The sequence below is a fragment of the Theropithecus gelada genome, chromosome 5 (assembly GCF_003255815.1).
Source record: "Theropithecus gelada isolate Dixy chromosome 5, Tgel_1.0, whole genome shotgun sequence".
In the NCBI taxonomy this organism is placed as follows: domain Eukaryota; kingdom Metazoa; phylum Chordata; class Mammalia; order Primates; family Cercopithecidae; genus Theropithecus; species Theropithecus gelada.
The window spans coordinates 107,729,296-107,756,662 of NC_037672.1; the positions used below are offsets into that span (position 1 = coordinate 107,729,296).

Genomic DNA, 27,367 nt, shown 5'->3' on the forward strand with positions numbered 1-27,367 from the left:
GGGTTTCACCATGTTGGTCAGGCTGGTCTTGAACCCCCAACCTCAAGTGATCTGCCTGCCGTGGCCTCCCCAAGTGCTGAAATTACAGGTGTGAGCCACTGCGCCTGGCCTTCAGTAATTTTAAATATATATTCTCATAATAATGAATGCTTTTACTTTTGAACATACATTTTTTAAAAAGGTCAAATGGTATCTCTTTTTGCCTGTGGCCCTACTGAATCAGACTAGACTTACCAAGTTTTCTGTTGACCTTAGGATTCTAGATAGGTTAAGTTGACATTCCTATAATGTCAACACATGTTCACTAAAATGAATTTGCTTTTCTACTATAAGACCTATTAGTCACAGATGCAAATTCTACAACTACAGAATACATGTAAAGCACAAGAAACTGTCACACTATATACCATGACCTTTACCTCCATTTTCACTTTTGCTTCAAAGTGGCATATTTAGATTTAGATGCGTCTAAAACCATCCCAAGAATATAATGCACCGAATGAGCCTAATAATTCTTATTGAGTGCAATTAACTCACAGGATACTTTTTTTTTTTTTTTTTTTTTTTTTTTTGAGACGGAGTCTCACTGTGTCTCCCAGGCTGGAGTGCAGTGGCGTGATCTCGGCTCACTGCAAGCTCCGCCTCCCGGGTTCACGCCATTCTCCGGCCTCAGCCTCCCAAGTAGCTGGGACTACAGGCGCCCGCCACCGTGCCCGGCTAATTTTTTGTATTTTTAGTAGAGACGGGGTTTCACCATGTTAGCCAGGATAGTCTCGATCTCCTGACCTCGTGATCCACCCGCCTCGGCCTCCCAAAGTGCTGGGATTACAGGCTTGAGCCACCGCGCCCGGCCAAGGATACTTTTTAGTATCCTATGTATTAACGAATCATTCCTTTCGCCTCTTCTTAATGTAATTTCATGGGCCATATAATCTAAGAATGTGTAAATTCCATGTATATTATAATTTGTTTATACTACAAATATAATTTATAATTTAAAAAACTAAAAAACAAACAACAAATCAAATCACTGTTGGGCTCATATACAATCAAGACATAGGTATAGGCCAGTCACAGTGGCGCATGCCTGTAATCCCAGTACTTTGGGAGGCTGAGGTGGGCAGATCACTTGAGGCTAGGAATTTGAGACCAGCTGGCCAACATGGCGAAACACTGTCTCTACAAAAAATACAAAAATTAGCCAGGTGTGGTGGTGCATGCTCATAATGCCAGCTACTCGCGAGGCTGGGACATGAGAATCGCTTGACCCCAGAGGCAGAGGTTGCAGTGAGCCAACATTGCACTACTGTATTCCAGCCTAGGTAGCCCAGTGAGACTCTGTCTCAAAAAAAAAAAAAAAAAAGACATAAATATAATGTTCTCACCTATAAAATGGAGATGAAAAATCCTATTTTACAGGGTTGAAGTGAGGAGACTATGAGATAATGTAAATGTAGTGTGTAAAATTTTAAATACTGACATACATAAGTAACATCAATGATAACCTAACTAAAACATATACAGTATCAGTGAAAGCTTAACATATATTAACTCATTTAATCAGTGTAACAACTCTTATCAGGTTAGTTTATTATTATTAAACTATGCTTCATAGAAGACTTTTACCCTCTCCAAGGTTAGAAAGCTGAACAAGGATCAGAACTCAGGCAGTCTGGCCCTAGAGTCACAATACATCTATCATCCCTCTTTATGATGTTACTATCATATGATCCAACAGAGACAATGACAGCAAATAAAGTCTAAGTCATGCCTTCATAGGAAGGGTGAGATCTTCATTATGTGCTGAATAACAGGATGAATGATAGATTCCAGTATCAATGGTCACAGTGCTTTCTCAATGTGGGGTCGTGTTTTAGGATCTCATGTCACATAATGTGTAAAACTATTCTTTCTTAATCATTTGTAGTTTGTTTAAATGATTATTCTTCCACTTCCATTAGAAAGTTTGTATCTAGAGCTCTCCTCACTGGCGTAGTGGTGAGTTAAGAAAAAAAAAAAGAAAAAGAAAGTGAGTATCTAGAGTTTTATCTTCAGAGGTTAAAGAGTAATTTACACAATAGTTTACATTTAACAACACCATGAATAAATCAATGTTTCTACCTTATTTATTTATTTATTTATTTATTGAGATAGAGCCTCACTCTGTTGCCCAGGCTGGAATGCAGTGGCGTGATCCTGGCTCACTGCAACCTCTGCCTGCCAGGTTCAAGTGATTCTCCTGCCTTAGCCTCTCAAGTAGTTGGGACTACAGGGGTGCACCACCATGCCCGGCTAATTTTTGTATTTTTAGCAGAGATGGGGTTTCACCATGTTGGCAAGCTGGTCTCAAACTTCTGACCTTGTGATCTGCCCACCTTGGCCTCCCAAAGAGCTGGGATTACAGGCATGAGCCATTGCACCTAGCCTCAAAGTTTCTATTTTTTTAGAAGACCTTTCCAAAAAATAAAGGTCATGTAAAAAGTCCCAGGATGATTTTTACTGCAACCTGAAATTGTTTCTTTCTTCTGAGAGTATACATTTTTGTGTTAGCATGGTCAAAGATACCTTATAGCCAACCCAATCCCCCTCCTTTGCCAACAGATAAACTTTACCTGATATTGTGTGGAGGGCAATGTGCCTGGCCCTTGAGAGACAAAGTGCAAGACTGGTTTAAGCCGCTCAAGGCGACCAGTCTCTTTGTCATTCTTTGTCATTATTTTTGAGATGGAGTTTCGCTCTCGTTGCCCAGGCTGGAGTGTAATGGCACAATCTCGGTTCACTGCAACCTCTGTCTCCCGGGTTCAAGCGATTCTCCTGCCTCAGCCTCCCGAGTAGCTGGGATTACAGGCATGTGCCACCACGCCCAGCTAATTTTGTATTTTTAGTAGAGACAGGGCTTTTCCCTGTTGGTCAGGCTGGTCTTGAACTCCCGACCTCAGGTGGTCTGCAACTCCCAACCTCAGGTGGTCTGCCTGCCTTGGCCTCCCGAAGTGTGGGATTACAGGTGTGAGCCACCACGCCCGGCCTCTATGTCATTTAAGGGTTGGTGTAGGAAAGCAATCCCCATCCTCTGTCAGTGAATGGTCCAAGAGTGAGACGCATCACCAGGCCTGGCTGACGACATGAAGTTATAGCAATAATAAGAGCAGATCTAGGCATGGTGGCTCATGCTTATAATCCCAGTGACTGAGATGCTAAAGCTGGAGGATTTCTTGAGGACAGGAGTTCCAGACCAACCTGGGCAACATAGCATGACCCCATCTCTATAAAAAATGTAAAAATTTGTCAGGTGTGGTGGCATGTCCTGTAGTTCGAACTACTTGGGAGGCTGAGGTGGGAGGATCATTTGAGTCCAGGAATACGAGACTGCAGTAAGCTGTAATCATGCCACTGCACGCCAGCCTGGCTGACAGAGTGAAACACTGTTTCTTAAAAAATAAATAAATGAATAATAATAATAAAATAGGAGCATATCCTTCTACAAACTTACTGAGTGCAAGTTGGCTTGGAGGCTATGCCTTGACAAGAAAGCAAATAAAAGGCTCCTTTGCCACTGCTCCTTCCTTTCTGCTTGAGATGCTTGTGTGGGAAGCGTGGTGATGTGGCAGCCACCTCGTGACCATGAAGAAAAAACTACTGACACATTATGAATGTCAAAACGGAAACTCAGATAGAACCTACATCATCGATAACATTATTAAAACCACTAAACAACCACTGAGGCTTCCAATCAAAGTTATTGTCATGTGAAATAATTAAAAGTCTTCATGTTTTAGGCTACAGTTAATTAAGTTCTGTTACTTGCAGTTGAAAACATCCTAAAAGTTCCCTGATTGGCATAAATGTTCTTCACACCAAACTGATGAATATTACCCCAAAATGACATAATCCATGAAGAAAATAATCTGAAACTTACTGTATTTTGTACTCGACTGGTCAAACTTAAAACAATTTTAATACTGTTTTTCAGTATATTTTGTGTTCCTCTAAAGCTACTAGTTTTCTTTGCCCTGTCTTCTAAAAATGATTAAAAAATAATGTGCTATCTAAAAAGAGTGAGATGCATCTCCTCAAGCTTTTCATGTGTCAGCTAGAACATTACATTAAAGAAACAGAATTCTCTCATTTACAGTTTGGTGCAGGAAGTATTTAACAACACGCAAAAATATCCATTCTATATATTTCTTAAAAGTTAGGCTACAGAAAAATATGGTATGAAAACTATGATAATGTTTTTATTAAAAGGAAAATGAGCTGTGCGCGGTGACTCATGACTGTAATTTCAGCACCTGGGAAGGCCAAGGTGTGCGGATCGTGAGGTCAGGAGTTCAAGACTAGCCTGTCCAATATGGTGAAATCCCATCTGTACTAAAAAAAATAATTAGCCGGGTGTGGTGGTGCACACCTGTAGTCTCTACCACTTGGGAGGCTGAGGCAGAAGACTCGCTTGAACCGGGGAGGTGGAGGTTGCAGTGAGCTGAGATGGAGCCAAGATTGTGCCACTGCACTCCAGCCTGGGTGACAGAGAGTGAGACTCCGTCTTAAAAAAAAAATAAAAGAAAAAAAGAAAATGGGCCAGGCACGGTGGCTCACACCTATAGTCCCAGCACTTGGGGGGCCAAGTCAGGATTGCTTAAACTCAGGAGCTCGAGACCAACCTGGACAACCTAGTGAGACCTCGCCTCTACAAATAATCAAAAAATTAGTCAGGTGTGGTGGTGCATGCCTGTCGTCTCAGCTACTTGGGAGCTTGAGGCTGGAGAATCACTTGAGCCAGAAGACTGAGGCTGCAGCAGCCTGGGTGACAGAGACTCTGTCCTAAAACAAACGAACAAAAACATAAAGATGGATAAAAAGCTTTGAAAGACTTACCAAAATGTCAGTGTATATCTCAGGGTGGCATTTGTTTTCTTCTTTTCCCTTGTGTTTCTTAAATTTTCCTTGATGTATTAAAGTTACCTGCTCCAAGCCTATCCACAAGAAGCAGAAAACTACAACTGGATAGAAGTTTATGCTTTTACAAGTGTCTCTGCAACAGTATGTATTTTTTATTTATCAGGAGGAATCCTAGTAGTTCTCTATGTTAGGTAAAATCTTAAAAAAAAAAAAAAGATTATATGTATACCTTCATAATTCTAGGCCTCCAGATACATACAATCTAATTGATAAGACAAACAAATAAAATACATGTACGTAAACTTCAGGAAATAGGGCAAAAATAGGCCGGGTACAGTGACTCACACCTGTAATCCCAGCATTTAGCTGAGGTGGGTGGATCACCTGAGGTCAGGAGTTCCAGCCTGGCCAACATTGTGAAACCCTGTCTCTATTAAAAATACAAAAACTTAGCCAGATGTGGTGGCACATGCCTGTAATCTCAGCTACTCAGGAGGCTGAGACAGCAGAATTGCTTGAAACCAGGAGGCGGAGGTTGCAGTGAGCCGAAGTCACGCCACTGCACTCCAGCTTGGGCAACAAGAGTGAAACTCCATTTCATTAAAAAAAAAAAAAAAAAAAAAAAAGAAAGAAAGAAAGAAAAGAAAATAGGGCAAAAATATTAAATCATTAAACCCAGATGAACTAAAGAGAAAACAGGAATATTTCTTTTCGTTTTCACATAAAAAATACAATTTAGGCTAATACTAAAGACAACTAGCAAACTATTGATGGTCTGGCCTAAGGTCAATGAAAACTTAATTTATATAACGCTTTGGAAAACTACTTCATTCCAAATGTCCTAGATATTGCACACAAACAAGACATACGGAGCTGTTATGTTGTAACTACCTAGGGAAAACTATTATATCTATTGTATAGATAGATATAATATCTATAATAGTTTAAATCTATTATAGCACATCTAGATATGATAATCTATAAACATAAAAGAACCTATATTATTTCCACTGAGTAAAATTTAACCCTGAAGAAGGACACTCATTTGCACCTCATTTTAGTTATTTTCTGTACCCTATCATGAAAAGGTGGAACAAGCACAGTGTCATCAGCTTCACACTCCCTATTCCTCATCCCTCCAGCATTGCTGGGGAAAAAGGAGTCTCTGAACACTGAATGCTCTGTCAGGGAGAAATATCAGCCATAAAAGGTTTAATCAGAAGACAAACTCATAGGTCTCTGAGGACGAGCCTTCTATTACTTATCCATGCTCTAATTCTCAAAAACACGGTAGAGTTTTTTCTTTTAGTGTATGCCACATAGTTTTCTATTGTGAGTGTGTTTATTGTATCCATATAATGCAAGTTCACCACCCAAAAATCTCGGGTTTGCCTGAATTATCCATGTGAAATAACACCCATAATCTAAGCCCAGACAGCAGATATAATGTGTTAATCTCGTCTCACTCTAACAGTAGAACTAAAGGTTAGAATTAACATTTGCTGGATTGAAAAAGAATAAGCCAAATCATTACAAAAGTTTTATTTATTTACTTATGTATGTATGTATTTATTTATAGGAACAGGGTCTCATTTTGTTGCCCAGGCTGCTGGAGTGGAGTAGTACGATCATGGTTAAGTGCTGCCTCAAACTCCTGGGCTCAAGCAATCCTCCTGCTTCAGCCTCCCAAATAGTTGAGACTACAAGCAGCTATCAAACCTGGCTAATTATTATTTTCTCTTTTTATTTTTATTTTTTTAATAAAGCAAGATAAGGTCTCATCATGTTGCCCAGGCTGCTCTCAAACTCCTGGAATCAAGCTATTCTCCTGGCCTCACGGCCTCAGCCTCCCAAAGTGCTGGGATTACAGGCATGGCCACCACACCTGGCCTATGCTTTGTTTTCCTATATCCAGAAATAATCATTTAAGTGGTCTATAACTGAAGAATGAAAATTTGTCTAAATTTAGATAAAGGATAGAAACAAAAAATAGCAAAGAATTGTTTACAGAGATTTTTTTAAACTATATTCCAAGGCCACGTGTGGTGGCTCACACCTGTAATCCCAGCACTTTGGGAAGCCAAGGCAGGAAGATTTCTTGAGACCAGGAATTCAAGACCAGCCCAGGCACCATGGCAAGACTCAGTTTCTACAAATAATTTAAGAATTTAGCTGGGTGTGGTAGTGCATGCCTGTAGTCCCAGCTACCAGGGAGGCTGAGGTGGGAGGACTGCTTGAGCTTAGGCATGCAAGGTTACAGTGAGCTATGATTGTGTCACTATCCTCCAACATGGGAGACGAAGTAAGACCCCGTTTCAAAAAAAAATTAAATTAAGGCCGGCCACAGTGGCTCACACCTGTAATCCCAACACTCTGGTAGGCTGAGGTGGGTGGATTGCTCGACTCCAGGAGTTCAGGACCAGCCTGGGCAACATAGTGAAACCCTATGTCTACTAAAGATACAAAAAATTAGCTGAGTGTGGTGGTGTGCACCTGTAATACCAGATACTCGGGAGGCTGAGGTGGGAGAATCACCTGAGCCCAGGAGGTTGAGGCTACAGTAAGCCGAGATCGCGCCTCTATACTCCAGCCTGGGTGACCAGATTGAGACCCTTTCTAAATAAATAAATAAATAAAGTTAAAACTGCATTTCATATTATTTTGAACCATTCTCCTTTAACCTCTAGGGACATAGACAATGGAGAGAAAAAGAATGGGTTGGAAAGCCAGGTCTTCCTAGATCTAAGCCACCTTCCTAGATTCTAGTTAACTTGATCAACTACAGGGTAACTAAAATGAAAACAAGAGGGAGAGGTGAGAAAATAAAATAAAATGTAAAACAAAACAAAACGTCTACCTTCTGTGTACTGAAAGGTAATCCTCTCCATCTTTCTTCTCTCAGAAAGGAAGTCCAGGAGAAGCAAGAGTCCATGTATGATCTGCTTCACAAAGCAGTCCTGTGGAAAGCCCTGTCACATTGCTCCCAATCAGATCACACATACCAGGCTCTCTGGATCCGCAGAGCCTGGCCTCTGGACTAGACAGACTGGCCCCTTCTAAACTTCGTTTCAGAGAGTATCAAAATCTTTCTAGCTCCTCTAAACTAGGCACTATCTCCTAGGCATTCTGCAGTACTACTGAAGATATTTGTTAACCATGTACTCCAGGTATGTGTGCAGCATCTGTTACCAGGTGCCACAAGGTCCCTGAGCCAATTATTCTATTCATTTTTTTTCACTCTAGGGATAGGTTTATGCTTAACCTTTTGTCTCTATTAGATTAGATGACTTTTGTCCCTGGGGAACCTTTTTCCCATTAGATATATTCCTGGGCCCATATGTAAAAGTTGTAATGCTAAAGTTAAATTAATGTTTTTATCATCCTCCTTCAAAATATGATCCTTTCCTATTTAAAAAATCAAATTATATAATTTATTATTGGAGAAAGAGAAAGAAGTTTATTGTGACATCAACAATATGGCCCATCTCTTCCTCAGTCTAAGAAAGCATATTCATTTGGAGTAAGAATGTGCAGTTCAATGTCCTCACAAACTGTCTTTATGTTTAATTGTGTGGCTTATTTTAATGTTTATTTTTAAATGCATTAGTTTTTTTTAATATTGGTACCTGACACCAGGTATTGTACATACATCTTTGTAAAATGAAACTTATCTTAAAACATTAAGTACATTATAGTTAATGCAAAGAATGTGAAAATAAGACCACATGGATAATCACACCACCCACATATACCCAGAATATAATATGAACAGATTACAGAAAACTGGAACAGGGAGGCCGGGCGCAGTGGCTCACGCCTATAATCCCAGCACTTTGGGAGGCTGAGGTGGGTGGATCACCTGAGGTCGAGAGTTCGAGACCAGCCTGACCAACATGGAGAAACCCCACCTCTACTAAAAATACAAAATTAGCCAGGCGTGGTGGCCCATGCCTGTAATCCCAGCTACTCGGGAGGCTGAGGCAGGAGAATCACTTGAACCTGGGAGGCGGAGGTTGTGGTGAGCCGAGATCACACCACTGTACTCCAGCCTGGGCAACAAGAGCAAAACTCTGTCTCAAAAAAAAAAAAAAAAAAAAAAGGAAAAGGAAAAGAAAACTGGAACAGGGGCCAGACGCAGTGACGAACGCCTGTAATCCCAGAACTTTGGGAAGTCAAGGTGGGTAAATCACCTGAACTCGGGAGTTTGGGACTAGCCTGACCAACATGGAGAAACACTGTCTTTACTAAAAATACAAAATTAGCCAGGCGTGGTGGCACATGCCTGTAATCCCAACTACTCGGGAGGCTCAGGCAGGAGAATCGCTTGAACCCGGGAGGCAGAGGTTGCGATGAGCTGAGATCATGCCATTGCACTCCAGCCTGGGCAACAAGAACAAAACTCCGTCTCGAAAAAAAAACTGGAACAGCAGGAGCATAAGGAGTAAACTCTGACCTTTGAAAGAAAACTGGAACAGCAGAAGGATAAGGAGTAAACTCTGACCTTTTTTCTCTCTTGCCCAAATTCCTATCTGAAGGGTCTGGGGAGTCACACCCTACAAATCATAAAATCTCTCCAAACCTGAATCTGGCATAACATCACATGACAGATAAAGAAGGAAATCAAAATATTTTACCCAAAGGCTTCTTGATGACTTCATTTAAAAAACAAACAAAAAACACCCAAAATATGTTTCTTTGCTACTAAGGGCAGTCAGGTATGAGACTTTACCTACATAAGAACCTTATGTAGAACCACAACCCCTTATCTGAACCCAGACACTCTCTTCTACTGATTCCTAGCTTGTAGATAATAATTTAACTATTTTAACAAACTGCCAATCAGAATATCTTTGAATCCAGCTGTAAGCAACACTCCCTCCCTAATTCAAGTTGTCCTGCTTTTCTGGACAGAACCAATGTACATACCTCACATGTACTGACTGATGTCTTATGTCTCTCTAAAATGTATAAAACTAAGCTATAAACCAACCACCTTGTACACATGTTCTCAGGACCTCTTGAGGCTATACCTCAGGCCATGGTCACTCATATTTGGCTCAGAATAAATCTCTTCAAATATTTTACAGTGTTTGGCTCTTTTCATCAACAAAGAGTAATAACCATCATTTTACCACCTTTACAGATCTAATTTTTTTTACCTCTTTAGCATGTTTTTCTTCCAGGTTTTTTTCTTGTGCATACAATTCCACCCTTCCTTCTACTTTAGAGAAGTCTTTTTTTAAAAAAGTCATCTCGGCCAGGCACGGTGGCTCACACCTGTAATCCCAGCAATCTGGATTGCTTTGAGCTCAGGAGACCAGCCTGGACAACGTGGGGAAACCCCATCTCTACAAAAAATACAAAAATTAGCCATGCGTGGTGGCGCATGCCTGTGGTCCCAGCTACTTGGAAGGCTGAAGTGGGAGGATTACTTTAGACTGGGAGGCAGAGGTTGCAGTGAGCTGAGATTGCACCAGTGTACTCCAGCCTGGGCAAGAGAGTGACACCGAGGAGAGGAGAGGGATAAAAAAATCATTGGGCTGGGCGCGGTGGCTCACACCTGTAATCCCAGCACATTGGGAGGTCAAGGCGGGTGGATCACAAGGTCAGGAGTTCAAGACCAGCCTGGCCAATATGGTGAAACCCCGTCTCTACTAAAAATACAAAACAATTAGCCGGGCATGGTGGCACATGCCTGTAATCCCAGATACTCGGGAGGCTGAGGCAGGAGAATTGCTTGAACCTGGGAGTCAGAGGTTGCAGTGAGCCGAGACCGCGCCACTACACTCCAGTCTGGGTGACAGAGCGAGACTCTGTCTCAAAAAAATAAATAAATAAATAAAAATAAAAAATAAAAAAAGTCATCTCTCTCTGATTCGAGTAGTTTGAGTACCTAGAAAAGGACTAATAATCCCCAACAGTTAGCATGGATTCACTAAGAAGTAGTCATGTTAAATGCCTATGTTTCCCTCTTAAAAATGAGATTAGATGAAGAGAGTAAAATATTTTTAAGGCACTGGACAATCTCCCATGATTCACTTAAGGAAATGCAAAGAAGTGCCTGATAATACAATCAGATACATTTAAAAGTTAATGAACAGCCTTGTGTGTCCAGGCATGCCTGCATTCAACTATTCAAACACTGAATACGCCAAATTCTGTGGTAAGCACTGACTGGAGAAAATATTTATCTATTTATAAACCAAGTGCCAGTGAACCACAAAAAAAGAGCAATAGATATAGATGGGTGGAGAGAAGAAGGCTTTGGAATTCAAATTTCAACTAAGTAGGCACTGGACAAGGGCTGCTTCTAGAGGTAACATTAAGAAGGAAATTTGGTGCCAGATTTTGAATGACCTTAAAACAATGGGAAAGCACTGAAGGTTTTTAACCACTGTGATGACAAGATCAGATTAGTGACTCAGAAAGACAATGGGAGGTAGGAATCTAAGAGACTAAAAGTAGTCCTGGGGAGCTGAAGGAAGTCAATGGCAAGCATAATGAATGAGAAGAAGGGAACTGACAGTCAACTCACACAAGAATTGGTTGTAAATTACAGGTAGGAGAAGAGGGAGATGAGTACTTTTGTGCGGAGCTATGTACTGGTCCCACGTAGATGACAAAGCAGGTAGAGCAGATTAGCTAAGGAAGAGTTCAGTCTGTAAAATCGATGGTTTGAGAAGACAAACCCCAAGAATGAGAGATGGAATCAGTGTCATATAGAGCAGGGCTTCTCCCTACGGCAAGTGGGAAGATTTTTCACTGTAACACTTCCCTGGACCCCTCTACAGATCTGCTAAATCTGAATCCCTGAGATAAGCCTGTGCATGTGCGTACTGGGGAAAAACAAACTCTCTATGTGAGTCTGATTCAATACCTGGGTAAGGATCATGGGCATGGAGCAAGCTTCTAACTCTTTTTCTTACCCCATACTTTTCTCTTGACAGTGGAAAAAGGATTTAGTAACTACAAAGAGCTGGCAAAGAACCAAGTACTAACCAAAGTAGTACAATCACACACAATATCAGCAATCACAAAATACAGGTTCAAAAAAGTATTTTTGTTAATATGAATGCAAGACCAGTAATTCAAAACCAAATACAACTCAAGGCAACCCTGTATTCACTGATAACAATATCCTTAAATTTTCTAGAATGTCATGTATGTACAGTAGGAGCTTTGCAATGTTCCAAAGCAATGAGTGGCAGCCTTTTTAGCAGAATATGTAATTAGAACCCCACTCAAGAGCAAGTCTCTAGTACAGACTTGCTGTGTTGAATGTACTAAGTGCCAAATTTTAGCAAGTTTTAATAAATCTCTTAGAGGTTTCTAGTAGGTAATACTTAATTGTTCAAACCAAAAGAGGGTTAATACTTTATTTTTCTTAAATAGCTAGGTGGATTACCAGTGGACTGCAAATAAAATTTGAGAAATGGCTTAGAAAAGAAAGCCTAGAGAGAACATAATATAAACAAGAAGTATTAAGACAGCCATTCAGAAAGGGAAATAAAAGACAGCTAAGAGTCACAGTTAGGATGACAGGAGAACTGATGGAGGAACCTATCTTTCAGGTCAATATGTAGAAGAACCTTTAATGAAAGAACTTTCAGGTGAGTATGTAGAAATACCTTCAATCAGTCACTCCATGTGTAATGGACTGAAAGGGGCTTCCTGAGAAGTCCTGAGGTCTTGGATAACCAAGAGAAGAACAAGAAAGTGATTTATTTAGGGCTGGGCGTGGTGGCTCACACCTGTAATCCCAGCACTTTGGGAGGCCAAGGTGGGCAGATCACGAGGTCAGGAGTTCGAGACCAGCCTGGCCAATATAGTTAAACCCTGTCTCTACTAAAAATAGAAAAATTAGCCAGGCGTGGTGGCAGGCGCCTGTAGTCCCAGCTACTCAGGAGGCTGAGGCAGAAAAATCACTTGAACCCAGGAAGCAGAGGTTGCAATGGGCCTAAATTGTGCCACTGGTCTACAGCCTGGGCAACAGAGCGAGACTCCCTCTTGAAACAAAACAAAAACAAAAAAAAATAAAGAAAGTGATTTAACAAGTATGTAACTATTCCTGCTGACCACCAACCAACACAAAAATGCTATCATCTATAACCTTCTCTACAGTCAAGAAAACTTATTTTGAGACATCTGATAGCCTACCCATCTCTCACCTACTGGCCCCCACACAACGTAAAAATAAACAATGCTGAGAGGCAACGTGATATGCTTTTTTCCCCTGCTGACCAGACTCTCTACATTCTGAATGTTGGAATGTTTCTGATTCAGAACAAGCAATATGGGTTAGTGCCTGTGATTCTTTTAAATATAAGTGGAATGGGTTCAGGTGCAATGGCTCTGGCCTCTAATCCCAGCACTTTAGGAGGCAGAGGTCACTTAAGGTCAGGAGTTCGAGACCACCCTGGCCACCATGGTAAAACCCCGTCTCTACTAAAAATACAAAAATGAGTCAGGCACAGTGGCACATGCCTGTAAGCCCAGCTACTCAGGAGGCTAAGGCGGGAGAATCACTTGAACCCAGGAGGTGGAAGTTGCAGTGAGTCGAGATTACACCACTACACTCCAGCCTAGGCAACAGAACGAGACTCTGTCTCAAGAAACTATATATATCTATATAGATATATATACACACACACGTATATATACACGTATATACATATATACAAATATACATATATACATATATATACACATATATATGGAACATTTCCAAAAAAAAAACAACTATCAATTGAATAAAACCATGGATGTCAATGTTCCGTGATTTCAAATTCATTATGTATTATTCAATAAAGTAGGTAAACCTATCTTATGATGTCACATAATAGTTATTATAATTAGCCAATCCTTATCTTCACTCATTTTATATTTATTCTACTTCTGTTACGATTTTAACTGATTTCAGTTTACGATGAAAATTTTAAATTGTGTGAAGCAGTGCATAGTTTTTTAAACTTCTTTTAGAGGCATATGAGTAAAAGAGTCTGAAAATCACTCATTTTCCTATGGAAAACTCCATAAAACAAATTTCTTCTGATTAAGCACCACAATTAAGAGGTCCTTTGACCTCTTAATCATCCCTTAACTTACATAGTATCAATTGTTTCACCCCTTTCTGGAGCCATTTTTGACTGGGCATAAAGTTTCTACCTCTTCACAAGAGTTACTATGTAGCAAACAGTAAGCAGAGAAAAAGCATATAACCTAACTGCTCTGACAAATGAAGGCTTCTCAAGTTAGACCTCAGCAAAATGAAAAAAAAAAAAAGAAAAAAACAAATTGCTTGGGAGGCCGAGGCAGGCGGATCACCTGAGATCAGGAGTTCGAGACCAGTGAAACCCCGTCTCTACTAAAAATACAAAAAATTGGCCAGGCATGGTGGCACGCACCTGTAGTCCCAACTAATAGGGAGGCTGAGGCAGGAGAATCACTTGAACCCAGGAGGCGGAAGTTGCAGTAAGCTGAGATGGCACCACTGCACTCCAGCCTGGGTGACAGAGTGAGACTCTGTCTCGGAAAAAAAAAAAAAACGAAAAAGATAAGTGCAGATAATTTGCAAGAGCAAATAAAAAACAAACACAAGGAAAATTTGTGAATCTCTCTAGAAATCAAGTAAATATAAATTAAAATAATGGGATTTCACCTTTTCCATATCAACTTATCAAATTTTAAAATGTAATCATTTTTAATGCTAAGAAGGGTATAAATATCCTCTTTCCCTGCCATATATAAAGTAATTCAACTTTTCAAGGCATCAGCCTATCTTGTATGCCATAAGCCTTAATAGTGGTATTTGCCCTTTGGACCCTATAATTTATATTTACGCAAAGGAAATCATCAGATATGTGGGAAGATTAATATACAAAGATGTTCATCAAAGGATTATTTGTAATAACAAATAATTAGAAACTTAACAGGTTCAGCATTAAGAGAAAAGTTACCTAAACTAATTTAAGCCCAAATGATAAAATATAAAGTAGCCTTGCTGGGCACAATGGCACTTGCCGGAAGTCTAGGCTACTTGAGAGGCTGAGGCAGGAGGATCACTTGAGCCCAGGGGAACTTAGAGGCTGCTATGAGCCATGTGAGCCACTGCACCTGTAAATAGCTACTGCACTCAAGCCTGGGTGACAAACCAAAAAAGAAAAAAAAATTAAGTAGCCACTGAAAATTATACTTATGGAAAGGCTTTAATGACATTAAAAAAGTATAAAAGGTGTGCCAAGCGCGGTGGCTCACACCTGTAATCCCAGCACTTTGGGAAGCTGAGGGGGGTAGATCACCTAAGGTCAGGAGTTCAAGACCAGCCTGGCCAACATGGCGAAACCCGGTCTTTACAAAAAATACAAAACTTAGCTGGGCGTGGTGGCAGGCGCCTGTAATCCCAGTTACTCAGGAGGCTGAGGCAGGAGAATGGCTTGAACCCCAGAGGCAGAGGTTGCAGTGAGCCAAGATCATGCCACTGCACTCTAGCCTGGGTGCAGGGCAACAAGAGCGAAACTCCATCTCAAAAAAAAAAAAAAAAAAAAAAAAGATGTAATGTGATAGTATGTAAATCTGTTCAGTGCAGTCCGTGGCACATAATAGGGAACTCGGGTTGTCACAGTTTAGGTACTGAATGATCTAAGGCATACTAAAAGACCTGAACAAGGCTGAAGGAAATGGGGCAAAGTAACACTGGCTGCCTCTGGAAAAGAATTAAAGGTGTTTTCTTTCTGTCATCTTTATACTTCTTAATGTTTTCATTTCATTTCTTTTCCTATAACTATTTCTTATCTTAGAATCAGGAAAAGAATTTAAAGCTAATAAAATGAGACAAAAGGTATTCTGTGATTCGTCACATTGTAGGAGCTGACCTCCAAGAATAGGGATATCCCCAACCCACACATTTTTATTTTACTGTCAACAGTGGGTGGCTATTTACAAGTGGCTACACTAAAACCTGCCGGGAGGAAAGTCTGGCTGCAGATCAGGTGGAAACACAAATTCCTAGGGTCTAGAACCAAGCTGAGTGCAACAAGTTAATATCACAGAGCAGACAGAAAATATTTTATAGGCCAAAGCTTTATAAAGCTGTTCCAGATCTGTGTGCCACGGTTTGTTTTACATGAACTGTGACATAGTTTATGACAGAAGCATCATTAAAGGTGTCATGGCTTTCTGCAATTATAAAAAGTGTTGATAGATACTGAACAAATGATCTTCAGAAAATAATAATTCTCAGTTTAATGTCATAGCCAGTGAAGCTAATGGGGGTTTTCTGCAGTTATTCTGGCCTTAAGTATTCAGGATCCACCTAGTGAAAATTATTAACAAAAGACACATTTGTGAGATCATTGACTAAAACTATAGACACCTGACATGTTTTCAGTGTAGGCAAGTTTTCAAGTGCATTGTTTTTCTGATTGAATATTGTATTAATATTCAAATAAGAGGATGATTGGGGCCTTGTGACACACCCCTCATCGTCACACCACCCATCCAAGCCTTATTCAAGTCTGGAACCCAGTTTTCCTTTTCTGATTCCTACATGCAAATCCCAACTCCCTTTCCTGAGTTGCCCATTGTGCAAAAGATAATAAAGGGTGGCTGCAAGGGTTTAACAGTTAAAGTACATAAACATTGGCTGGGCACGGTGGCTCATGCCTATAATCCCAGCACTTTGGGAGGCCAGGATGGGTGGATCACCTGAGATCAGGAGATCGAGACCAGCCTGACCAACATGGAAGAAATCCCGTCTCTACTAAAAATACCAAAAAAATTAGCCAGGCGTGGTGGCGCATGCCTGTAATCCCAGCTACTTGGGAGGCTGAGGCAGGAGAATTGCTTGAACCTGGGAGGCAGAGGTTGCGGTGAGCCATTGCACTCCAGCCTGGGCAACAAGCTCCATCTCCAAAAAAAAAAAAAAAAAGTATGCAAAACATTGTAAAAGAATGCCTGCAATCAGGTAACCATGTATTAACTGTTAGTATCATTGCTCCAGAATGAAGAAAATCTACCCTGCTATCTAGGTGTGGTGGTTTACACCTGTAATCCTAGCACTTTGGGAGGCTGAGCTGGGAGGACCACTTGAGGCCAACAGTTCAAAACCAGCCTGGGCAACATAGCAAGACCCCCATCTCTACAATACAATAAAAAAATTAGTCAGACGAGATGATGCGTGCCTGTAATCCCAGCTACTTGGGAGGCTGAGGCAAGAAGATCGCTTGGACCCAGAAGTGGAGTTTGAGATTACAGTGCAGTATGATTGTGCCACTGCACTCCAGCCCGGGTGACAAGCAAGACCCTGTCTCTATTTAAAAAAGAGAGAGAGAGGCTAGATTCACTGGCTCATACCTGCAATCCCAGCACTTTGGGAGGCCGAGGTGGGCAGATCACTCGAGGCCAGGAGTTCAAGACCAGCCTGGCCAACATGGTGAAACCCTGTCTCTACTAAAAATACAAAAATTATGCACATGTGGCAGCAGGTGCCTGTAATCCCAGCTACTCGGGAGGCTGAGGCAGGAGAATCGCTTGAACCCGGGAGGTGGGGGTTGCAGTGAGCTGACAGCCGAGATCATGCCACTGCACTCAGACTGGGAGACACAGCAAGACTCCGTCTCAAAAAAAAAAAAAAAGAGCGAGAGAGAGAGAGAAGAAGAAAATGGAGTTATACTTGTTTCACTTAAAATAAGATTATAAACCTGATATGTGTTTTGAGGACGTAGATCTCCCTCCCCAAAATATATTTTATCAATAAAACTTTCCTTATATCATAACTAGGAACTCTTCTATAAAATTTTAGCAGAAAAAAAACCTGAAATATGAATCCCTGTAAATAAAAGTATTACAAAACTAAGAGTGATTTTCTAGCAAAACTACTTCTAATCAGCATGTCTAATTTATCTCAGCAAATTTATCTTATCTCAGCAAAGGTAAGTGTAAATCTTTCTTCTCCCATACTTTTTTTTTGTACAAATTAAAGGCTTAAAGTTAAATCTCACTAAGTTCACAGTGGGCGACTAACTCAGCAAAGCGTTTCCTAATAATAGGAACCTTAAAACTAAAAGTCGTGAACACTCAATATGTAAAGGAATCATGATAAATGTCTAGGCTTGAACTTAGATGACTGACATGGTCCCAAGCTTTGGGATAACTCTTGCACAACCAACTTAAAATTACAAATTCATATTCTTTACTCTTGGACAATACTTTGTTTTGTTTTGTTTTGTTTTGAGATGGAGTCTCACTCTATCGTCCAGGCTGGAGTGCAATGGCGCAATCTTGGCTCACTGGAACCTCTGCCTCCCAGGTTCAAGTGATTATCCTGCCTCAGCCTCTGGAGTAGCTGGGATTACAGATGCCCACCACCACGCCTGGCTAATTTTTGTAATTTTAGTAGAAATGGGGTTTCACCATTTTGGCCAGGCTGGTCTCGAACTCCTGACCTCAAGTGATCCACCCACCTCGGCCTCCCAAAGTGCTGGGATTACAAGTATAAGCCACCATGCCCGGCCACTATTTTTTTTTTTAACTTTTGTTGTTGTTTTTTTTTTTCTGAGACACAGTTTCACTCTGTTGCCCAGGCTGTAGTGCAGTGGCATAATCTCAGCTCACTGCAACCTCTGCCTCCGGGTTATGCCATTCTTGTGTCTCAGCATCCAGAGTAGCTGGGACTATAGGCGCCCATCACCATGCCCGGCTAATTTTTGTATTTTTTGTAGAGACAGGGTTTCGCTGTGTTGACCAGGCTAGTCTCTAACTCCTGACCTCAAGTGATCTGCCTGCCTCGGCCTCCCAAAGTGCTGGGATTATAGGTGTGAGCCACCATGCCCGACCCATACAATACTTTTTTAAAAAGGACTCATGTATCTCCAAAATAAATTATTGGAGGGTAAATATAATTAGAGATGCTGGGTTTTGTTAAAGTTCTCGGAAACCTGAATAACTATGCCAACATTTGTACCTGCCTGAATACACATACAATCAGAATCTGGATAAAGGAATGAAGTTATGAGTTTTAACGTTACAATAAAGCCAAATTATAGTTTCACTCAGATTACCTAGTATTATCAACAGAAATGACATATGTGGTACACGTAATTTTCCCTAAACTCTCCCGAAAAAGACAAATGAAAAGTAAATGGGAGTGGGTGGATGTGAGCTACATAAAGAGTAAAGGGAGGGCTGAGGCAAATTTTGTGGAATGATGTCTGGTTCCTGTTAATAAAGGACAGTTTGGCTCACCTGTGTCCATATGTGAAAAATTAAGTTAATCATTAAGACAATATTGGGTTAACTTATTTCAGAAAATAAAATACTTGGACCTGAAATATTTCAGATTGCTTAAGCAAAGATAAATTCCTGAATTGCCAGAATGGTGCCACACTCATTTTACTTTGTTGTCTAAAGACTGATTAGATGGGGGGCTGGGCGCCTGTAATCCCAGCTACTCAGGAGGCTGATGCTTGAACCCGGGAAGCAGAGGTGGCAGTGAGCCAAGACCAGGCTCAAAAAAAAAAAAAAAAAAAAAAAGAAACCTGATTAAATGGTTATTATATATCACCCTAAGTATTTCAAAGCCTCCATCCCCCTCATAACTCTTCCACTATCTAAGTTGAGAGATTCTTCTGGTCGGGAACGGTGGCTCACACCTGTAATCTCAGCACTTTGGGAGGCCGAGGTAGGTGGATCACCTGAGATCAGGAGTTCGAGACCAGCCTGACTAACATGGTGAAAACCCGTTTCTACTAAATACAAAAACAAATTGGCCAGGCGTAGTGGCGCATGCCTGTAAACCCAGCTACTAAGGAGGTTGAGGTAGGAGAATCACTTGAACCTGGGAGGCAGAGGTTGCAGTAAGCTGAGATGGAACAATTGCACTCCAGCCTGGGCAACAAGGGCGAAACTCCGTCTCAAAAAAAAAAAAAGAAAAAAAGAAAAAGAAAGATTCTGCTTTCAAGAAAGTATATAAGGCAACTCTTAGATATGGAATAAGTTGACTTTGAAGTTTCCAGCCATTTTTCTTACAAATGCATGCAGAAGGTTACAAGGAAGATTTCACAAAGCAATTTAAAGCAATCCTCACTAAAGGAAAAACAACAGTCAAATACTATGTCTGCATTTGAAAAGTTTCATTAAGGTCCAATGTTATACACTTTGACACATTTAGAATCATCCTCAAACAAAAAGGCAACAGGCAATCCTCTGAAGATCACAAAATTTTACTTCTAATGTGAAAAAGACTTCACGTAAAAATTTTAACCACTAATTATAACTAGTACAAATACACAGATGGATAATGTAATCATAAAATATTTTGCATTAAGCTGGCTTTCATCCTTTGGAATCCTAAACAAGAATTGCATGAATATTTATAATTTATTAAAAGATACATGGAAGTTCAGATCAAAGCTCCAGCACAACTTTATTTTCTAGGACCCCACAGAGATCACGTTTTTTCTCTATATATTTTCTCATTCTTCTCACTCTTAACCTAGTACATATGCCTACATCCCAGTGCTTTCTAAAAATTATTGAATGTCATTTTATGATCCTCACACAATTTTTAATCTTAAATCAATATGAACTGTGATACCTCAAAATAAACAGCAAGTGACATGGGTACAATATAGACACATTACATTCCTACAGAGCTGACCAAATTTGTTGCTACAATGTTAATGATGAAATGAAACTCTGGCCTACTCTGTTCCATGGTCACAGATGCACTGTCTTCCAGCCATTTTTCTTACAAATGCATGTAGAAGGTTGCAAGGAAGACTTCAGGAAGCAATTCAAAGCAATCCTGACTAAAGGAAAACCAGCCAAATACTATGTCTGCATTTGAACAGTTTCATTAACATGATGTTGCTATATTTTTTATGCTGCTATATTTGAGTTAAATGCTAACACAGGTTTTTAGTGCTTTTTATGTTCTTTAATCGCGAAATTGTACATCGTGGTAATATCCAAACTTCACCTACAAAAAAGATACAGATGTACAATTCCTTTTAAAATGTTTCATGGCCGGTTGTGGTGGCTCATGCCTGTAATCTCAGTGCTTTCGGAGGCCGCGGTGGGCAGATCACTTGAGGTCAGGAGGTTGAGACCAGCCTGACCAACATGGTGAATTCCCATCTCTACTAAAAATACAAAAATTAGCTTGGTGTCGTGGCAGGCAACTGTAATCCCAGCTGCTTGGGAGGCTGAGACATGAGAATCACTTGAACCCGGAGGCAGAGGTTGCAGTGAACCGAGACTGCACCACAGCACTCCAGCCTGGGCAACAGAGTGAGACCCTGTCTCAAAAATAAAATAAAATAAAATAAAATAAAATAAAATAGAAGTTTCACTCCATTTTTTTCCTTTGGTAAAAATAAATTTGTGAATAAAACGGTTTCCTCAGCTGAACAGCATTTAATTCTTAAAATTCCTACACTATCTTATAGACTCTATAATACAGAATACAAAATGTTAAAACAAGTAAACCCTTTTACACCACCAAGGGAGTGAGTAGGGAGAAAAGTCAGAAAAATATACAAGGCTTTGAAAGGCTGGATGTGTGGAGAATGCCAGGAGAGGGGGAGGGTTTCATGAGGTTCTAGGCAAGCCCTTTGAAGACGTCACCTCACATACATAATGTTACAGCAGTCAGCACAGGCCTCCTGCTTTCCTATTGGTGAGCACCGTGTCAGCCGACATCAGAAGATAATCATCATTGGCTAGACAATTACAACTGGAGCAACTAGCATCCACTGCTGTTAGCACAAACCTGGCAGGCTGCTGAAACAGAAGGCAGAGAGAGCCCAGCTTCCCTTCTCACTCAATGAATTTTATGTCGCCTTACCAATCACCAGGTGATTTTGCTCCCTGGCTAGCAGCACTTCTAACTTAAGTCAGCTCTTAGTGAGAAAAACAGGTAAAGGCCAGACATCTCATAAAAGAGCAAAATGTCTCTATTTAAATGTTGTAAAATCGCAAGGACTTTTCAGTGTAAAATTAGAATTCAAAACTCCTTTTTGGACCTATGAGCAGGCATTTTCCTGTACCTCAGGTAATAAACTCTGATTGACCAGGTAATATAACCAGACAGGATATTTTTCACTGGACATGTAGTTTCAAGATGAGGCCCAGAATGATTCTACAAGGGAATATACTTATTACTTTGCATTTCAATTGCTATTCTAACCTATTATATATGAAACTATTTGCTAGCAAAGTAAAAAAGTCTGCAGTATTTACTTTCATGGCTAGGCCAATGAGTATGAGGTTAATCATTCATTAAAGCAGCAATAAACTTGAAAACTAGCCTCAGTTGAACCCTTTAGTGTTTACACAAATGCTACTCTGAAAGTGGGCCCCCATTCCATTAATATGTGCTATGGTTAGTAAGTATGGATTATAGGGTATGTTTCCATTAATTTGTGCTATGATTAGTAAGTATGGATTATAGGGTATGTTTAACAAAGTATTCTTATTTTAGGTCCTCTTAAATGATGCTAGTTAGCAAAGACAGCATACTGGCAAAACACTACTCCTGGCCCTTCTCACAATTCTTCAAAAGCCAATGTAGCTCACTTTTGAGGGAGATGTTTTAATTCTCTAAATTAACAAGTTTTGCTTGATACTAAGAAGAGATTTGTAAGGACAACCACAGATTCTCAAAAGACAAAGTAGAAGCTTCACTATATCATGTTTTTCCTCCAGAAACTATTTCAAACCATTTTAAGTTAATGAGTCTGAAAAAGGTAAGATTTTGTGGTTTCCTCAAGTTCCTCTCTCCTCAAGAGGGTCTAAGCCTTGGTTATAAAGTTCCCTTCTCCTGTTAAAAAGGGAATGAAAAGAAAATCTGGTTCGACACTTTTTGTCCTGCATTAGCTGGATTTTATTAAAAATAAAAACTAAAACTATAAATGAGTTTCAATTTGAACCTCCCGGGTTCAAGCAATTCTCCTGCCTCAACCTCCCGAGTAGCTGGGATTACAGGCACCAGCCACCACGCCCGCTTAATTTTTTTTTTTTTGGAGATGGAGTTTCGCCCTGTAGCCCAGGCTGGAGTGCAGTGGCGCGATCTCAGCTCACTGTAAACTCCACCTCCCAGATTCACATCATTTTCCTGCCTCAGCCTCCAGACTAGCTGGGACTACAAGCCCCTGTCACCATGCCCGGCTAATTTTTTTGTATTTTTTAGTAGAGATGCGATTTCACCATGTTAGCCAGGATGGTGTCGATCTCCTGACCTCGTGATCCGCCCGCCTCGGCCTCCCAAAGTGCTGGGAGTACACGCGTGAGCCACCATGGCCTGGCTAATTTTTTGTATTTTTAGTAGAGATGGGGTTTCACCATATTGGCCTGGCTGGTCTCGAACCCCTGTCATTAGGTGATCCACCCACCTCAGCCTCCCAAAGGGCTGGGATTACAGGCACGAGCCACCACGCCCGGCTAATAAAATTAAATTTTAAAAAGTGTTTAAAGACTTTTTGGCTGTACAGTTTTTGGGGAGGGAGGAGAATTATAAAATTGGGCACCCTGGGATATTAGGAGAAATGCACAAAATCTGGGATTAAAAAAACATGAAAGTAAGACAATTAGGGTCAGGAAGAGTTGCAAGTAAGAGGTAACAGCCAGCAGGGTTATCTGACTGCAATAAGCAATCTAAGAACATAAAATCAACAGAGAGCAGAAGCCAGGAAGGGAAAAATCCCAAGATGTGACTCTGCCACGGTATGCAAGTTCAAGCGTGTTAACCTTCGGGTATTAAAGACTAGTGCTGGCAATAAAATGGGCACCAATCACCATTTCAACTCACTGGACATTTTCTCAAGAATGTGCCTTATGCAAAGCACTCTGCTAGGTGCTTTGCACTCTGCTAGGTGCTTTGCAGAATCAAGGAGGGGGGGGAGGGTAAGACAAGAACCGTACCCTGAATAGCTGATGGTGTGTAAGTTAATATCCATGTATATAAATAAAAGTCGGTAAAGGATATTGCCAGAAAAAAAGTACAGTTAAAGAACTAGGAGGAAACAGTGGTCAGAGCCTAACAGGAGCAGATACGTTGGCACATTTTTGTCATTTTCGGTCCCACGAGGGCTAAGACCTGTCTGGCTCAATACTGACTGAATGGAAAGAAGAGGCGGGAAATGGTACCAGGAGCAGGCCTAGGAAGCGGCCTCAGAGAAAAAGCAACAAGTAAATAAGAGGCAGTATCGACTGCGGTGGGGCTAGGAATGGCGGGCGTACATTGAATGGGGTCAGCCGGCAAAGCGAGGGAAAGCGGACTCCGGAAGAACAGGTTACAAGAGGACGCAGCAAGTCAGAGATTCGGCACAGAAGCAAATGCAGAGCACACAGGCTAATGCCGGAGGACTGTGGGTCCGAACAGGGCGGCTAGAGGATATGACAAACAGCTGCGCAAAAGACCCGGGCCCGGGGCTAGCCAGCAGCGCGGTTCCGGCGCCGGCCGGCTCGGGCCACCGCCCCCTCCCCGCCTCCAGCGCCACCCCCTAAGCGGGAGGAGGAAGTGCATCCAGAGAAGGACCCCGGGCGGTGGGGCTCGAGGGGCCTCGGTTGCCCCAAAACGCTGAGGCCTATATGCAGGCTGGAACTGCGGTGTCCAATCTCCTTCCGGACCCACCCCTGCACCCCCTGGCCTCAGCGGCCCAGGAGGGCACCAGCCCCGTGCCCATGTGGCTGCCGCACTTCCAGTCCTTCCGAGCGGCCCGCGTCCCCGCCTCTTAGGCTCCGGCTCGGGCCAGACGCGGCCCTTGGGCCCCTGGCGCACCGCCGCCACCAGCCACGCCGCAGCTCACCCCAAGCAGGCCTGCCCCGCCGGTGCGCGCGGCCCAGGGGGCGGGCTCCGCCCGGCAGCCGCCGCAAATGGCCATTGGGGCCCGGACCAGCCCTCGGGAAGCTGGGAGCGGGCGCGCTTCGGCTGGGCGGGAGGAGAAGGGAGCGGCGGCCGGGCCTCCCAACACTGGCGGGCGACTCCAGGGGGCTGGAGGGCAGGAAGTTGAAACCCCCTTTTCGCAGCTGCGGCCCCCTGGAACCGGCTCCTACGGCATCAACCCGACCCGGCCCCAGGCGCGCCGGCGTTTCTAGTTTCCCATTGAAGAGGGCAGGCGGGAGGGCGCGGGGCACGCGCGCTCGCGCCCGCGGCGGGCGGAATCCCCCGGCACCCGAGACCCTGCGGCCCGACCCTCCCCAGTCAAGCGATCCCCCGGGCTGCCGGCCCCTTGCCTAGCTCCGGGGTGCGTTGGGCTTGCACTTTACAGATCGCCAGACCCGAAGTTAAGGGGAGGAGGGGAATACCTCTGCCACAACCCTGTCTACAAGAAGCTAGATGAGCACACCCTCCTCCGTTAAATATTGCAAGGTGACACTGGATCGCCTCCCACACAGGGATTTTTCAAAAGCTCTGGCGAAGGGACTACAGTAAACAAGAAAGGTGTTTTCCCTGATTATTAGTTTTCTAGGGAAGAGCCCCTAAGGACTCTGCAGACCGATGGGGCTTTTAATCTGTGTGCCTGAACTCCAATCAGCAGCTACGCACAGAATTAGAAGTGAGTGTGTCCAAAAGGCGTTTCCGTAAAACAGAAACTTAATAATGGCGTGGCTCCACTCGCTCGGGTTCATTCATTTATTACTGTTTTCATTGTCCCCTCCTCCCCTCCCTCCCACCCGGTCTCTCTATGAAACCGGAAAGGGATCCGCGTGGGGAAAGGGGTACTAGAAAGGGGGCATCCGGCTGAAGAGCAGCAGACAGAGGAGAACAGTGAAGTAGGAGCGCTGCAAGGAGAAAGGAAGGACACAAGGGATGGGGAGACAGCGAGGACCAGGGCCAAGGGCGGCGGGTGGGAGAGGGTTAAAGGGAACAAGAGACAAGGTCCTCCCTCCACTGCCTTTCACACTCCCGTTGCGGGAGGCCAAGCGAGAAAACCCAAATCTAGATGAAAACCGGGGGGGTGGGGGGAGGTAGCACAGGTAGGCGATCTGGACTGTGGCATCTCTCCCGCCTTCCCTGTCGCGCAGACATCACTCTATGCACACATATATGTTCTGTGTTATATAATCTATATAAAAGATGCCTGTGTGGCCGCGGTTCACACAGGGGCACCCACAGACCGCGCGCTTCGTGCACCCCCAGCGTCTCCTGCACCCGGGAGACCGGAGAACTCAGCGATCGGCTGGCTGCCCGCGATTCATCGCTCCATTCACGCCCAGGCAGGGAATACCGACATTAAGGCACTCCGGGAAGACGCGCAGGGCTCCCGGGAACAGTATCAGGCGAAAGCATCACGTACCAGTTTTCCTGCATCCATTGGATGGCTTCATTCTCGTTGAACTGCTTTTCGAATTCATATTCTTGTAAAGTCAACACTGACATGTTCATTGGGGCTGATCTTCGGAGTCGCTACGTGTTCTCTATACAAAATAAAATAATCTGTAAAGCGCTTGATTTCGAGTGCTCTCCTATCTGCTTCCCCCACCCACCCCCCTAGGTCTTCCCCACGCCGCTCGGTCTCCAGCGGTCGTCTCTCTCCCAGCCTCTCAGCTACATCCAGGGCTGAGCATTGCCTGCGCCTCCGCTCCCAGCTCCTCTCTCTGGGGCTCTCCTCCTCCCGGCGTCCGCATCCACCGTAGGAGGAAATGAATGCCTTGCGGTCTTAGTGCCCGCACGTTTGTCCATCACCCTTTTTACTCGTCTACAGGGAAATCTCCTCCCCCTCGTGCGATCGGAAAAATTAACCCTTGGCGAGGGAGTGTTCGAAAGAGCGCGACCTCTCTCCGCCCTGGGGGACAGTTTTGTTTACGGCGAAGGTGGTTGGAGGAGTGGGGGAAGGGCTCAGAGAGAGAGGAAGTGGCCTGGAGGTCATCCAGATCCCCCAAGCCCAACCTCGTGGACCGCCTTGCTTTGAATGAAGTTTCAGCGTGCAGGGCGCAGCCCCGCGGCGCGTGGACCCGAGAGCTTGGCGAGTAAACGATTGGGAAATAGTAAAACCTGCCAGCTCTCTTGCAAGAGAACTCCGGGCAAATTTGCATTGAGATCACCAGTGAAGGGAATGCGCTTCCCACCTCCTCGCCCTACCTCTGGGACCACCCCCACCCCTACCCCCACCCGGGAGCTCTGGCTTTGATTCACGCTAACCCAGGCCCTGCGGACGGCAGAGCTCCTTAATCTCGTGCAGACAGGGGATGCTGAGTGCGAGAATAGTGGGTAGGCGAGAGAGGCTAGTAGCCGGAAGTGGAAGAAAGGGCTGGGAGACGGGTTAGGTGGACGGTTTAGGTACCGAGAAGGGGGGGGATTAATGAACAGAGGCAGAGTGGGGAAGGAAACTGACAGGAGAACTGGACCAACTGGCCAAATGCAAAAACTTTGTTTGCATGCACGAGAAATTTGGCTTTACTTGCTGTACTTGTAGGTAGAACAGAATATGTGAGGAGAGGGCTGAATGTACTGTTGACCCCTACTGAGCCC

General features: G+C 43.0%; 1 protein-coding gene across 4 annotated transcripts in view; it reads right to left on the minus strand.

Annotated features, from left to right (window-relative positions):
- Positions 1 to 27,137, minus strand: part of ELOVL6 (ELOVL fatty acid elongase 6) — a 151,435-nt gene extending 124,298 nt beyond the window's left edge. Inside the window, exons 1-2 of one of the 4 annotated variants that reach the window (XM_025386440.1) lie at positions 27,038 to 27,137; positions 26,193 to 26,313 (exon numbers count right to left, since the gene is read on the minus strand). In XM_025386440.1, coding sequence (XP_025242225.1) covers positions 26,193 to 26,281 — 89 coding nt within the window. In that variant the 5' untranslated portion in view covers positions 26,282 to 26,313; positions 27,038 to 27,137. Of the gene's footprint in view, positions 1 to 26,192; positions 26,314 to 26,447; positions 26,606 to 26,785; positions 26,956 to 27,037 lie in introns of those variants that run through there. The other 3 variants (XM_025386441.1, XM_025386439.1, XM_025386442.1) reach the window with 3 other exon arrangements.
- Positions 27,138 to 27,367: the final 230 nt, after the last annotated feature.